A 15,754-nucleotide genomic window follows, 5' to 3' on the forward strand; every position below is an offset into this window, starting at 1 on the left:
GTAATCACTACAATTCACCAAGAGTCTGTCACAAGCCAGATATTTTACCTACCATCTTCTTCAGTCCTCTAACAACCCTGTTAAGTATCTATCATCCTCCTTAGCACAGAGATGAGAGAAACGAAGTTCAGAGACGCTAAGTGGCCGGCTTAATGTCACACAGCTAACAAGTAGCAGAGTCAAGATTCAGGCATAGATATTGAGGCTCCAGGTCCCGTGTGTTTTCCACTGTTGCCACGCTGCCTCCCTGGCCATTCATCGCCAGCGCTTCCTCTCATTTTCTCTCACGTATTTCACCCTGGGTCACTCGTCCACCCGCCTACCTGGCTCTCTCATTTGAGTACATGTTTGTCTTTCAGCGTGTGTGTGTTTCAAGCAGCCAGCCCCACCTCCCACCCCCTCCTTCTCACAGGCAGACTCACGCAGACATTTCGGCCTCTTACCTAGAATGTCTTCATAGACGTTCTCCTCCGATAAAGTGCGTGTGAGCCCCAGCTTAGTCTGTGCGTACCAGTCTACCCTGCTGTTCTCAGAGGAAGACTGCAGTAAGTCTTCAAACTCATAGGACTTCCTGGGTTGTACAAGGTGGGAAGAAAAAAAACCCAAGAACTTAAATCAGATTAGGCTGGTTCAGAGAATATATGCCATAAAAGTTTTTTTTTTTCTTGTAAAAATTTCGAATGCCAAAATCAACTCTGTTTCTTGTAAGACAGTGTGAAAATCTTCAAATGTGAGATGTGGCTTTTACTTGTGAGAATGTTTATGCTATTATGCCAACTAAAGATTGTAGAGTATACATTTAAGTACAAACCCCACTTTGTAAGTAAACATATGTAAGGAGGAGATAAAAAAGAAAGGAAGTGAAACATAGAGCTGCTATCTCAGGACTGAGGGATGGCCTCTCTTCATTTTGCTTTTCTGGATTTTCAAATGTTCTACAGAACACACATTAATAACCAGAAAGGAGCAGTGAGGGCCAGTTCAGAGCAGAGGAGAAGCCTGGGTCCCACCCCTCTTTCTTTCACCTAAGTGGTTATAATCAGACACCCAAAGGTCAGACAGCCAAAAGTCAGCTGAGGCACCCCACCGAACTCTGAGATCTGTAGAAACATGGCTGGCTCTCTGTCTGGGGCCTGGCTTATGACCACCCTTCCCTCATCCTACATCCACTAGGATTGAATAAATCTAGACACAGATCCTGAACCCTTCATTCACAAGTTTTTCCTTCTTGGATAAACTACCTGAGCTGAAACTTAGTGTCCTGATTTGTAGATAGTAATTAGGACAGTAGATAGGACTGTCCAAAAAATAGAAAAGAGAATGTTTATAAAATCCTTGGCACCTAATAAGCATGCAACAAATGTTAGTTATCATGGGAGGGGGGATAAATTGGGAGATTGGAATTGACATATCCACACTACTATATACAAACAAGGTAACTAATTAAGAACATACTGTTCAGGAAACTCTACTCAGTGCTGTGTAATGATCCATATGGGAGTGGAGTCTAGAAGAAAGTGGATATATTCATATGCATGGCTGATTCACTCTGCTATACAGCAGAAACTAATACAACATTGTAAATCAACTATAGTCCAACAAAAAAATTAAGACCTAAAATGTTACCTATTATTATACCTGCAGTAGGAATTAGCAACCCACTCCAGTATTCTTGCCTGGAAAGTTCCAGTGTCAGAAGAGCCTGGAGGGCTGCAGTCCTCGGGGTTGCAAAGAGTTGAACCCAACTGAGTGACTGAGCATACCAGCTATTTTTATTATTGTTGTGGTGCTACTAATTATTTATGTAGCCAGTGCTGTATTTACTGAGGGAGGCACCGTGCTCAGGGTTTGATAATGAAGGACTAAAACAGTCAGAGTCCTTGCCTCAAAGAGCTTACATTCTAAGGAGGAACACAGATGTTCAACCAGCTCACACACAAGTTCAATGACAGAAAAGTACAGGTTGGGAGGATATGGAGGAAGCTTCAGTTCAGGTTGGGGGATGCATTAGGGGAGGTCTCAATGAGAAAGTCACTCACTGAAGCTGAGATTTAAAGAATAAAAAGAACTTAGTCGGGGAAAGAGTGTCCCCAAAAGAGGGATGGGCGTGTGAGAAAGTCCTGAGGTTACAGAGACCTCAGTGCATTTCAGGGAATGGCAGACAAGACAGACAGTTAGCTCACTGGACTGCAGGAACAGGGTGGAGAGTGCCGTGCAACAGAAGGGCAGAAGCAGGCAGAGGCTATCTGCCTGCTTGCCAAGCTTTGGGGATTTCTTGCATTTAAAATGTTTCCTTTTCCGCTAGCTTCTTTCTCTTTCTTTAAACACGCATGTGACGCTCAGTCGCTCTGTTGTGTCTGACTCTTGCAATCCCGTGGACTGCAGCCTGCCAGGCTCTTCTGTCATTGGAACTTTCCAGGCAAGAATACTGGAGTGGGTTGCCATTTCCTTTTCCAGGGGATCTTCCCGACCCAGGGATTGAACCCGAGTCTGTGGATTCTTTACCACTGTGCCACCTGGGAAGCCCAAACATGCATGGGGTTCCTCTATCTTAAAAAGCCTTCCTTTGAAGCAATGGCCCTTGCAGTTCTGCTATTTCTCACCTTCCTTCCTTGCCAATACTTTTAACTGGGGGGAGAGGAGAAGCAGGGGTTATTCTCTTAGTTTACCATGGTTCACTGGTCTTTCTCTCCTTTACTCTCTCAACCTGTCCGTATGCATCCTTTTTCTGAAATCCCTCCTAAAGGTCACGAGTGAGTTTCTGGTAAAACCTAACCACTCTGGTCCTTTCATTGCATGACACCACTTGGTCTCTACAGTGAAAGGCAGCAGTGCTCCAAGTGCGACCCATGGGGCAGGGCTGGGGTGCCAGCTCTTACCAGTCCTTGCTAAGCTAAGTACAGAAATTGACAGTAAATGTTTATAAACTTTTCAAGCAATCTGAAGAATGGACTTACAAAACAAACAAACAAACAAACAAACTGAGGTTTGTATACTGATGATTTTTTTCATTTCATACCTCTTATAGTCCTTTCTTACTATATTTGACAAAAGTGTTGTTCGCATTGTTCAGCAAAGGATGGGGCACACCTCTGGAGGACCTGAGGAGGCGGATGCAAGGCGGCCCTAACTCCACACACCCTGTCAGACCACTCTTCCTGGCCTGCACTGGCAGCTCTCTGCCTCTTCCTCTTTCTGAGTTTAAGAGTTTCCCAAGGCTTCTCCTCTTTAGGATCTATACTATTGATTGCTTGGTTGGCTGTGCGGCTTGCAGGATCTGAGCTCCCCGACCAGGCACTGAACTCAGGCCCCAGCAGTGAAAGTGCACTCCTAACCACTGGAAATCTGCACATCTGAATTCATCGCCCTTTATCTCCACCCCACCCTCATTCCTTAATACTTGAACTCGGCACTTAGGAACACAAAGACGGGCTTCTAGGCTGGATTTCTATGGCCTTAAGTCAGGCCGGGAGGCTCAAACTGTCATCTGGGGTTCTGGGGCTTAGGAACAGAAGGTTATGCCCCAAAGGAGGGGATACCGACCCATGAGCCCCTTCTTTTTCCCCTTGAGGAGTCCAACGAGGAGAGGAAGGACTGAGCTTCAGAGCTCTGCTAGAAGGGGCTGGGGGAGGGGAAGCAGGTCTTAGCTGTTTCTCTAAGATGGGAATGGGCTGTGCTGTGAACCCACCCTGAACACTTCCTAGTCCGGGTGCTGTTAGCCCAGGCTGGCAATAGCCAGCAGGTGGACTGGGGCTGGAGGTGTGGCCCAGAGCACGGTCAAGTAACTGGCTAAGAGGGGCCAGAACTCCTGGGTTTCCCCTGCTGGGCCAACCAAATTTTACATCAGCTAGAGTCCTCAGCACGTACACTACGTGGTAGGAAAAAGGCACGCTGTTCAGAATCATTCATTCAATACTTACTGAGAGCTGACCGAGTGTCTATCTTGGATCAGCACACTCAAACTTTACCACAACCCTGTGACAGATTACTGTTATTACACACGTTATGCACGAAAAACAGGTCCAGAGACCTAAGGTAAACTGTTCCCAGTTACAGCAGGAGAACCCGGGAAATCTGGTTGGAGTAAGGCAAGGCAGGAGGAGAGCTGCAGTCACAGGCCCCAAATTAAAACAGGTGGAGTTTCCAAAGGTTTTTGTGTGGAATCTGAACTAATTTTAAAAATGTATTTGTTTATTTATTGGCCTCACGACTTGTGGGATCACAGTTCCCCAACCAGGGACTAAACCTGGGCCCTAGGCAGGGAGAGCTCGGAGTCCTAACCATTAATTTCCAAATTAATTCCTATATAAAATGATATTATGCATTACTGAGCCCTGCCCAGGTAAGCCCTCTATCTCCCTCTATTTTCCATAATGCAACTAAACTATATGATGAAGAGATGCTATGAGCCCTCACAGGGCACACGGGGTGGGGCACTTCCCTGGGAGCTGAGTGGTTTCTGCCACAGCGGCAGGAAGCTCTACTCCCAGCAGCAGAGGGACAGGGTGGTGGTCACTGCCACAGGTAAAGCCTTGACTGCCTGGGATTCCAGCATGACCCTGCCTAAGCTAGGTCTTTTCTTTGATTGCAGAAAGGGGCTGCAGCTGGGCCTTGCTTTGCCCTATAGAGAGCTCTATCATTGTCTGCTGTTAAACACCTCGCATCTCATTTGAGGTATCGATGAAGCAATATTTGTATAGGTCAAATCTTAAAATAATAAAATTATTATAAAATATTTGTGAAATAGGGGGCTTCCCAGGTGACACAGCGGTCAAGAATCCACCTGCCAATGCAGGAGACACAAGAGATGCTGGTTTGATTCCTGGGTTGGGAAGATTCCCTGGAGGAGACCATGGCAACCCACTCCAGTATTCTTGCCTGGAGAACCCCATGGACAGAAGAGCCTGGCGGGCTACAGTCCATGGAGTTGCAAAGAATTGGACATGAATGAGTGACTGAGCACGTACGCATTTATGGAATAATATCTGAGTAGTTTAAATGTTTTAATAATAAATGCCCTAACAATAAAGATGTCTGTATGCTAAAGGCTCTCCAAGTCCCAGTGGACGGCTCCCTTACTTCAAGCATATGTGACAAGAATCTGGATCATCTGTTGGGGTTTGTTAGGATGGGATTAGCCTGTAATCCAAGCAGCTGCTGTCAGACACTCTGGGATTTCAAGCTATAATTTGAATGTTATTTATGATCTTTCCATATTTTCAAGAATAAGATGATAATACAAGGTATCAGCTGTATTTTGCATTTGATTACCAACATATAAAAGGTAACACCAGTCTAAATAGTATTGAAAAGCCCACTTTTAAAATGTTACAAACTTCCCATTAAAAAAAAAAAAAAGCTGACTAGAGGACAATTAATCACAGTGCAAAACTCTACCATGCAAAAGAATTCATCACAGGATTTCTTAAAAAGAAGCTCCATTTCTGTATTAAAATGTTGCTTTTCAGGTGGCTAATTCTTATACAGGAAGCCTGAAAGACAAACTTCAAAGCAACATGAAACTACTGTCCATACATGGTCAAGAAGAAACCAGAAATCTTTACATGCCCAGCTTCCAGCGGCAGTGGGAAAAGAAAATTCCAATCTTATTGTCCTGTGTTGGTGACATATTTTCACCAACATCATAGCTTTATTAGGTGGCTGGTTCCTCCTCAGCACTATTTCTATCATCTGCGGAAATGCCCCTTGGGACTGCAGCCCTGTTGTCCTGAGGCTCATTGATTAAACTAATCATCCTATCACTTAGCTGAGTCTTTTCTATGAAAATATTTTTTAACTCAGCAAAAGGTTTTAATACCTTGATTTACGTATTAACTTTAAAAGAAGATTTTGAAAGGCTAATGGTGACCACACCTAGATTGGCTTCTTTCTCATTTACACACTTCCATGTTTGTTCCACATCCAGCTGCACGTTTCATAAGAAAGAAAAGAAAGAAAGTGAAGTCGCTCAGTCGTGTCCGACTCTTTGTGATGCCCACCGGCTTCCTCCATCCATGGAATTTTCCAGGCAAGAGTACTGGAGTGGGTTGCCATTTCCTTCTCCAGGGGATCTTCCCAACCCAGGGATCAAACCCAGGTCTCCCGCATTTCTGGCAGATGCTTTACCGTCTGAGTCACCAGGGAATGTTTCACAAGCACCTCCCTAAAGAGTGGAATTGAACTCACAGCTGGTGACGCAAAGGTAAGAAGTCCCTGGGACTTCCCTGGTGGCCCAATGGTTAGGACTCCACACTTCCACTGTGGGGGACACGGGTCCGATACCTGGTTGGGCAACTAAGATCCTACGTGAAATGTCGTGTGGCCAAAACCAAACTAACAAACCCCAAATCCCTGCGATTTCAAGTAGCATTTTGGACGTCATTTGTGATTTTTTCGTATTTTTGTAAATGAAATACTAACGTGAGAGCTCATCCCATGTCTCCACTTATATGATGAGTGGGTACTTCCCTGACAGTTCAGTGGTTAAGAATCTGCCTGCCAAGGCAGGGAACATGCTCGTTGGTTCAGGAAGATTCCGCATGCCTCAGGGCAGCTAAGCCCATGCTCTAGGGCCCAGGAGCCACAGCTACTGAGCCTGTGCTCTGGGGCCAGTGCTCTGCCACAGCAGAAATCACTGCAGTGGGGAGCCCACGTACCGCAACCAGAAGAAAGCCCACACAGCAGTGAGAACCCAGGGCAGCCAAAGTAAAACAAACAGGCAGATGGCGCAGGGGAAGCTCAACATGGACTGCAAAGGCGGTCACCATCCATCCAAGTGCTTATGCCTTAAACCTGGACGTCCCGTGCAGGTTCTTCTCCATTACTGCCCACGTGGAGCCAACTAACCAGAGCTCTACCTACACAGTGTCCCTGGGATCCACCGGCTTCTTTCAGTCCCCTCTGCAGTTACACTGCAGGGTGACCCCAGGTGTGTGATCTTCCTCCCACCCCCAACAACTACCCACCCTGTCCCCTGGTGCCCCTGCCAGTCTCCACGCTGCTGTGGAGTGGAGGGGCAAGCTCTTAAAAAACACAAATCGGACTGTGTCTCCCCCCTTCCTAAAAACCTTCAAATGCTTCCCGTTCCTCTTCAGTAACAGGCCCAACCGTTGCCTGGGCTACAGTGCTTTTTCAGAGCTGACTCTCGAGGCCCCAGGGTCTCAGCTCACACCCTTCCTATCCCTCTGGCCCAACCCTTGCCTTTCACGTCCTCCAGTGGGCTCAAGACCTTCTTGCCCCAGGGTCTTTGCTTGTTTGTTCACTCAAAATTTATCCCTAATCCCGCAGCCCACCCCTGTGCCTGGGGACCTGAGGCCCTTGTACCCAAGCCAGCCTTGTTTCCACGACAGGCTAGTTGCCCCTGCTGAACATTCCCGCAGCACCGTCTGCTTCCTCACAGCAACGAGGGTGGTGAATAACAAACTAGGTGTGTAGCTAGTGTGTAGCTCCATCACTAGCTTGTAAGTTTCATGAGGGCGGGGTCTCAGCCTACCGTGTTCCTTGCTATAACCTAACACTGCACAAAAAGAAGAAAGAAAGAAAGCGAAGTCGCTCAGTTGTATCCGACTCTTTGCGACCTCACGGACTGGGGCCTGCCAGGCTCCTCTGTCCATGGAATTTTCCAGGCAAGAGTACTGCAGTGGATTGCCATTTCCTTCTCCAGGGGATCTTCCCGACTCAGGGATCAAAGCCGGGTCTCCTGCATTGCAAGCAGATGCTTTACCATCTGAACCACCAGGGAAGCCCCGGTGCTACATAGGTATGTACATAGGTATATAGCAAATATTCGTTGGCTCAATAAGTGAGTGAATATTTTTAAAGTTGGTTTTAATGGCTACCTTTACTGCTTACAATTCATCCCTATTTGAGGGTAAAAAATTTTTTATCTGTATTCTGAGAGCTGATTTTTTGAACACATTTTGCCCCCAGAATTATTTTTGGTTGTATTTAAATCTGCTTGGATGGCCTGAGACCCAGCACCTACCTAAAACATGAGCTTGAAACCAGGAATGCCGTGCTCTGAACCCCTCACCCCCTGCCCCCAGCTGCCACAGACCCTGCTTCCCTCCATGCCAGTGGGCATCCCCGGTGGCTCAGATGGTAAAGTGTCTGCCTGCAATGTGGGAGACCTGGGTTCAATACTTGGGTCGGGAAGATCCCCTGGAGAAGGAAATGGCAACCCACTGCAGTACTCTAGCCTGGAAAATTCCACGGATGGAGGAGCCTGGCAGGCCCCAGTCCGTGGGGTCGCAAAGAGTCGGACACGACTGAGCGACTTCACTTTTCCTCCATGCCCGGTGACCAGGTACAGCTCTTTTTCTTGGGGAGGGCATTCATACCACTGCTACTGACCAGGGTTCCTGGCCTCCTTCACCAACAGAAATTGAGCAGGGACCAGACAAGCAATTCAGGCAACACTCTGTTCAGGCAACTCTGCAGCAGCCGGAGCGAGAACAAACAGCAGGTCCCCTTGCTTGCTCACTGGGGGAGGTGAGCCGGTTCCTTATACGACGTGAGGGGAGGGCTGTGTCTAGGGGTTGGGCCAGAGGGCTGACTTAGGTGTTTTGCCCCTCCCTTAGGTGATGCTGTGTGCCGAAGACATGCACAGTCCCCTGCTTCTGCTCCCCGTTCTTCAGAAGTGGTGGTTGCATTTTTTGGTCTCTTTGGACCTTTGGTTTAGAATTTGCCCCAACAGTGCAGTATTTTGTTGTTGAGGAGCAAGCACTGCAGCTCTGGGTTGAGCTGTGCAAGCGTTGCAGCAAGCATTGTAGCAAAGGGTCCCAGGTGCCAGCCTGTCACCCGGTGATCTGAGTAGGGGGCTAAGCAAGAGTACCTGATTTCAGCTCTAAGCTCTCACTCTGTTACTGGGCAGCTCCTCCGTCCCGCGCTATGACTACACATGTTGGATTTCCGCTTATCTCTGTCCTGGATCCAAAATAGAAATGTAAGAAGAAAAACTATCCATGGAGAAGGAAATGGCAACTCACTCTAGTATTCTTGCCTGGGAAATACCATGGGCGGAGGAGCCTCACGGGCTGCAGTTCGTGGAGTCACAAAGGGTCAGGCACAACTGAGCACACACACACACAGGCAACCCTACTGTGGCTATAGGAGAAACAATCTGCCTTTGATACGCAACCAGTAAAACTGTTCACCTAAAAAAAAATTGGAAGCAATCATTGGTGTCACAAACAGCTAAAGTCTGGAGAAGATTTTAATAGCGTTGTAAGAACAAGACTTGGATATTTATTGGTAGTTGATCTAAAATGAATAAGCTGAATGACACTGTCAAAGTTAGTCTGGGCACCACTCCTTCTGTCTCCTTATTACCTCTTCAAAGGATTTTCAAACCAATAAATAAAATATTAAGCTAATTTTACTCCTCTTTGGAGTTAAAAAAATCATCTTTTACTCCACCAGGCCCTTATTAGATATTGAATTGTTCAGTACAAATTCATATTGCTTTAAGGATATTGACCCAAAAAAATGATATTCAGATACAGACATCCTCGATGGGTACACCATATTAGAAGATTTTCCTAATACTTTTAGGATGGGGAGGATTTTGGAAAATAAAAAGCTTATGAACAAAGATGATCTATTTTGACCTTCTTTATCAAATTCAAAGCTAATATATGACATACTAAGGATAATGAAGCCTAGAAGGAAGCACTGTAAAAGAGAGTACGAACTGAATTACCCTGCACATTTTGATGCACGTTCAGTACATCCCCCTAAAAAAGGAAGGGGGACAATACAGCTAGCTCAGTTTCTGTTAGGATGGTCCTCAAAATTACCTAGAAAAGCTCTTCAGAGATCCTTTCTCTGAAAGAGATGGTTATTCATTTCAAAGTAACATTGAAGCTGGGTCAAACAGAAAAATGTAACCATTTCATAGGAGAATGTTTTCCTAGAATGTTTCAGTCATCATGGAATGCCTAAACTCTTCACAAAGAAGCAAAAACTGTCTTGCGGACTGTGGAGCATGCAGGACTGTAGCTTTCTTCCTGAAGTGAAAAGGTTGATTCATTGCCCTCACTTTGATACTTAACAAATGCTGGAGTTTCAAAGAGAACTACTTTTCATTTTAGCTTTGTTATCAATTTTATATATAACTTTGCTCAAATTACAGACCTTCTGTCTCTTGGTTTTTATATAAATGCAAAAGTCTACCTTTGAAAGATTAACACAAATTGTATGCTATTTTCTGCAAAAATATGTTAAAAGTATTTTAAGCTTACAGAATAAAAAATATGACACCTTTAAAAAGATATAGCTAAAGAGATGGGACTAGTCAGATGAGAAACACTAAATGACATATTTTCAATATTTGCTTGATTGGGAATCTGTAGCTTGATGTAATAAAACTATCTTGAATCATAAAAAAAAAGAAGAACTATCCTTAGCCACTGTTGTGTCTAATAGCCATCATTTCCACCTTCTCAAGAGAAATAAAACATGACAATTACTGTTCTAATGAAGAATAATGACCACTCTCTCTACTCTCATCTTTTTGTCTTCCAATGCAACTGCTATTGAAATTTTTAAATGAATTTGCAAAGTCAAGCTTCTCAGATGCTTTCAGAGTAACTTTTGCTCTAGATCTCAAATGAATCAAACAATTTGCCTCTTTGAAGATTTTTAAATATTGTTTTTAGGCATGGGAGGTTGCCTCATGACAGACTCATAATGACAGGGACAAACCACAGTGTGGCTGGTACAGGAGAGACTAAACCCGTGATAGCTGAGGGTGGCTGCCCAGCTGGACTGCCGAGGGGGTCCCCATCAGTCCTAGGGAAGATGGAAATTATAGAATCGATAACAGTACCACATGATTTGGCAGCCATTTAATGACCGAGGTTTCATGTCCTCAAAAAGTTCTCAAAGTCTTACACTAAAGCCCCAAGGAAAGGCTGAATCTATGTGATGCCAAGATAATCGGTTGAAAAGTTGAAATTTTGGTCATCATGGCTATTCGGTTTCAAAAAGATCCAAAAACTCTGCCATGTGATCAAATTAAACTAAAATAAAAAAATCTGAATTCAAAATAAAACATTTTGGGGATACAGACACATGTGAATTCGGGATGCTGCTTACACTTAAAAAATAATAACTTTTCTTGTTAAACGTCAGCCTCAAGGCATTCCTGCCAAAGTTATTAAACGTATGCCATAAAACATATATAACCAAGTTAATGCTGCTGTAGGAACCTTATCTTTGGAATTTCCTGACATGTGAGGGTTTCTCGTGTTCCATTTTAGGACTGAAGGCGTAAGTCCTTGCATTTAATTTCCTGGGGCTTTGGAGAAATGAAGAAAGAAGAGAGAAGAAGGGGAAGGAGGGAAAGGAGAGAAAAGAGGGGAAAAAAAGAGAAGGAAAAATAGGAAGAGAGAAAGAAAAGAAAAAGAAAAAGACATTTTCTCAAACCCAGAATCGGAATCCATTGGTTTGGCTCTTGCTGAGGTGGACTAATAGGCATATGAAAATAAGCTGGATACATTCTCGGCAGTGCACAGCCTGGCCGTGTAATTCTAAACCCTCATAACCTCAAAATCCTTAATCATTTCTTTCTTCAACTTGGCTTGGCTTTCCTGCCTCAGAGAGGACAGTAAGTCTGCCAAATTCAGAGTTAAGCCTTTTCTTTTTTTTTTTTTTAAGCGACAGGACCACAATAAAGAGCATATTTTGTTTTTTAAGAGTAGAAAGCGAACATCTTGCCCTCATCACCTCCATTGTACAATTTCAAACAAAATGAGAACTCCAAAGCCAAAAGTTCTTTAAACACAGCTGATGCAACCATATCCAAATTGGCCAAAAAAAATTTCATCTTTGGACTGAAACAAAGTAACTTTAGCTGGTTTTAGAGAAAATGCTAGAGGACTGAAAAGAGCAGATGGTAGCTAAGAGAGAAAAGATAATGGGAATAACTGTTCACCAGGTTCATCTGTCTACCCACAGATGACACAGTTCAAAGACTCCAATTTCCCAGAACGAACCTGCCCCTGGGAAAGAGGCTCTCTTTGGAGGAATAGCCCAGAAAGGGCACAGAAGGGCTTCTCTGGAGAAGCACGGGGGACAGAGGCAGAAAAGTCACGAGAGCACCCAGGGCTCTCAGGCTGGCACTGGTTTGGGAAAGAATTTAGAATTAGAGATGGAGTCAGACTTTCTCAGCACATAAAGAAGGAAGCCTATGAATTCTTTAATCCTTCTCCTCCTGGATGCTCAGTCATGTCCGACTTTTTGTGACCCCATGGACTGTAGCCTACCAGGCTCCCCTGTCCATGGGATTCTCCAGGCAAGAATACTGGAGTGGGCTGCCGTGCCCTCCTCCAGGGGGTCTTCCTGACCCAGGCATCAAGTCCAGGTCTCTTATGTCTCCTGCACTGGCAGGCGGATTCCTTACCACTGAGCCACCTGGGAAGCCCTCAAATTCTTTTATAGACATCACAAGACACTAATACCAAAGCTGGTAAAGTTAGTACAATAAAATCCAAGTATAGACTAGTCCCGTTTACAGAATACTTATACAAAAATCTTAAATAGAATATTAGCATTAATAGGTCAAAGAAGAAGAACCATATGATCATACAAAGTTTCTGAAAAGTAATTTGACAAAACCCAATCCTAATTTTTAAAACTCTTAGTTAAAAAAAAAAAAAAAAGGATTACCAGTGGACACTACCTTGATAGAATGAAAATGTAAATCCAGCAGGAGTGCTTGAAGGCAGAACACCAGAAGAATTACCCTTAAAGCCAGGGCGTGGCAAGGCCGCCCAGTGCTATCAGCACCGATATTTCACACTGTTAGGAAAGTACTAGTGCAATTGAGTATGAGAGAGAATTTGGAGATATGAATCAAAAAGAAGAAAACTTAAAATGATAATTCTTTGCAAACAATATTATTATATACATGGAAAGTCCACGAGAAACAACTGATAATTAGAAACAGTAAGAAATTTCTTTAAAGGCTCTTTTAAATGAAAGTGAAGTCGCTCAGTCGTGTCCAACTCTGTGACCCCACGGACTGTAGCCTACCAGGCTCCTCTGTCCTTGGGATTTTCCAAGCAATAGTACTGGAGTGGATTGCCATTTCCTTCTCCAGCGGATCTTCCCGACCCAGGGATCGAACCCGGGTCTCCCGCATTGTAGACAGACGCTTTAACATCTGAGCCACCAGGGAAGTACTGAGTAATATATACAAATAGTTTTCTTAAATACAAAGATCATATAATGAGAAAAAAAAAGATTCCATTAACAATGGCAACAAAAAGATAAAATACCATATACTTAGCAAATGGATGGAATCCCAATTAAAAGCTGACATATTACTATGTGTGAAATTTCACAGTGATATATAGAATACTTAGAAAAATACATCTAAGAATATTCAAGACATTTTTGAATAAGGAGAATAATCAGGATATAAGAACTTTATAATTATTAACAAGGAGACCAAATGATCACTTGTGTGTATATTACATGATAGAATATGTAGAATGTCCAAAAGAATCCACTGATTATTAGCAACAATAAGAAATTTTTGTTAAGCTCCACTAGGTAGTAAAACAGATTATGAGGTTAAAATATTTACAACTGTTTGGTCCTAGAAAAGAAATACATACCCTGATTCATTAAACAGAACACAGCCAGAAAAAATTTACAGCTAATATTTATTAATCATTCACTATATGCCAGACTTGGTTTTAACTTATGTTTACAAATATCTGCTCGTCCAATCTTCACAACAAAGCTATGAAGTAGTTACTATAATTATCTCCATTTTACAGATAAGTAAAATGAGGCTCAGACAAATTCAGTAGCTTGTCCAAAGTCATACAGCTAGGATGTAGCGGAGTTAGTAAGTTCTCTGGCTCTAGAGTCTTCTCTAATGCTATATTCTGCTCATCACAGCATTATTTGTAAACTGGAGACAACCAAAGTGTAAATCAGCAGGGAAATGGTTAACTAAAATATGGTTTAGCCACATGATGTAAATAAAGATGGCAGTTAAAAAAGGAAGGTGAAAAGAAAAAAGTGGCAACATGGAAATATCTCAATGATATCTTCAGTAAAACATGGCTGGTATACAGCATGATTTCATTTTTGAAAGGATATAATACATATGTGTGTATTTCTAGAAATTCTAGAATAGCCAACCTTTTCTCCCCCTAGAAGAGAACAGAAGAAATTACACTTTTGGCACCCGAAGAATCCTTCCTGACAGACCATGTTGAGTAGGAAACTGATATGATTGAATCTGTGTTTCCAAAAGCCTCCTCTGGCTGCTGAGAAGGAAAATACTGGGGTGAGGGGCAGGCAGATACAACGTGGCTAGGGTGGCAGCAGTGGAGGAGGTGCGGTCAGGCTGAAGAAAATGCTTTACCACTAGAACCAAAGGACTTGCTGATGAACCTGATTGGCGCTGTGCGGAAAGAGGAGAAATCATAAATGACTCCTCGGGTTTGGGGCAGAAGCAAAATGAAGGGTGATGCCATTCAATCAGAGAGCATCTGTCTGGGGAGAAGATCATTTTAGTAGTGGCCCGGATTGAGAATTTAGGTTTAGACATATTAAGTCCAAGCTATTAGATAACCAAATGGGGACCCAAGTAGGAGATGACTGTACAAACCAAAAGCTAGCAGAGGGTCAGGGCCGGAGACATACGTCTGGGAATCGTAAGCATGTAACTGACATTTAAACCCGTGAGAGTGGGGGAGACCAGTTTAAGGGACTGCATGTAGATGGAGGAGGGGTCCTGATCCTGGGATGGGGTGCAGATGGGTTGAGGGGGGATGTTACTCAACAGGCAGAAGGAGAGGAGGAGCAGCCAGAGAAGTGTGACTATCAGGAAAGCAGGTGATCTAGGAGCCTACAGTGAACATAGGATTTCAAGGGGGTGTGAGTCAAGCTGGTCCACAAAGGCTGCTGCTAAGTCGCTTCAGTCGTGTCCGACTCTGTGCGACCCCATAGACAGCAGCCCACCAGGCTTCACCATCCTTGGGATTCTCCAGGCAAGAACACTGGAGTGGGTTGCCATTTCCTTCTCCAATGCATGAAAGTGAAAAGTGAAAGTGAAGTCTCTCAGTTGTGTCCAACTCTTAGTGACCCCGTGGACTGCAGCCTACCAGGCTCCTCTGTCCATGGGATTTTCCAGGCAAGAGTATTGAAGTGGGCTGCCATTGCCTTCTCCGTCCGCAGAGGCTAAGTGAGGTCAATCAAGAAAAGCACAGAGAACTGACAAATTGGATTTAGCAAAGATGGAGGTCGTAGGTGGACTTGGCCAACAGAAGTTCTAGGATTAGTAGCAAAAGCCCTACTTCAGGGAGTCAGGCTAAACCCAGGCGGGAAGCAGTGGTGACAGCAGGGACAGACAGCTATTTGGAGGAGTTTTTCCTCAGTAGAGGGTTTCCAGATTAGGAGGTATCAAACCAATTAGCACATTACAGAAACAGACTAGAGATCAGGTTTCAGAACGGAAAAAAATTGTCTCCAAAGCACAGATTTTACCTTTAAGCATTCACAGGTTTTATTATCTAAAGGTATTTTAATATTACCAAATATTTACCATGTGAGCGTCTACACATATAAATGAGAAAATTGAGGCCTCGAGATGTTAAGTAACTTGTTCCAAGTTAGACAGACCGTGAGAGGGCCAGGATAGGCCAGGCAGTGTGTTTCTAGAGTCCAAACCAAGAAAAACCACGAAAGCAAGAGGGAGGAGAGACTTGGAGCTCCACGTGCAAGGTGGGGGTGG

General features: G+C 44.0%; 1 protein-coding gene across 2 annotated transcripts in view; it reads right to left on the minus strand.

Moving 5' to 3' along the window:
• The window catches only part of DENND2A (DENN domain containing 2A), a 98,314-nt gene that overhangs the window by 47,931 nt on the left and 34,629 nt on the right, over nucleotides 1-15,754 (minus strand). For both annotated transcript variants that reach the window (XM_052638511.1, XM_052638510.1), the window contains exon 3: nucleotides 444-571. In XM_052638511.1, coding sequence (XP_052494471.1) covers nucleotides 444-571 — 128 coding nt within the window. The remainder of the gene's footprint in view (nucleotides 1-443; nucleotides 572-15,754) is intronic.

This window comes from Budorcas taxicolor, chromosome 4 (assembly GCF_023091745.1).
Source record: "Budorcas taxicolor isolate Tak-1 chromosome 4, Takin1.1, whole genome shotgun sequence".
Classification (NCBI taxonomy): domain Eukaryota; kingdom Metazoa; phylum Chordata; class Mammalia; order Artiodactyla; family Bovidae; genus Budorcas; species Budorcas taxicolor.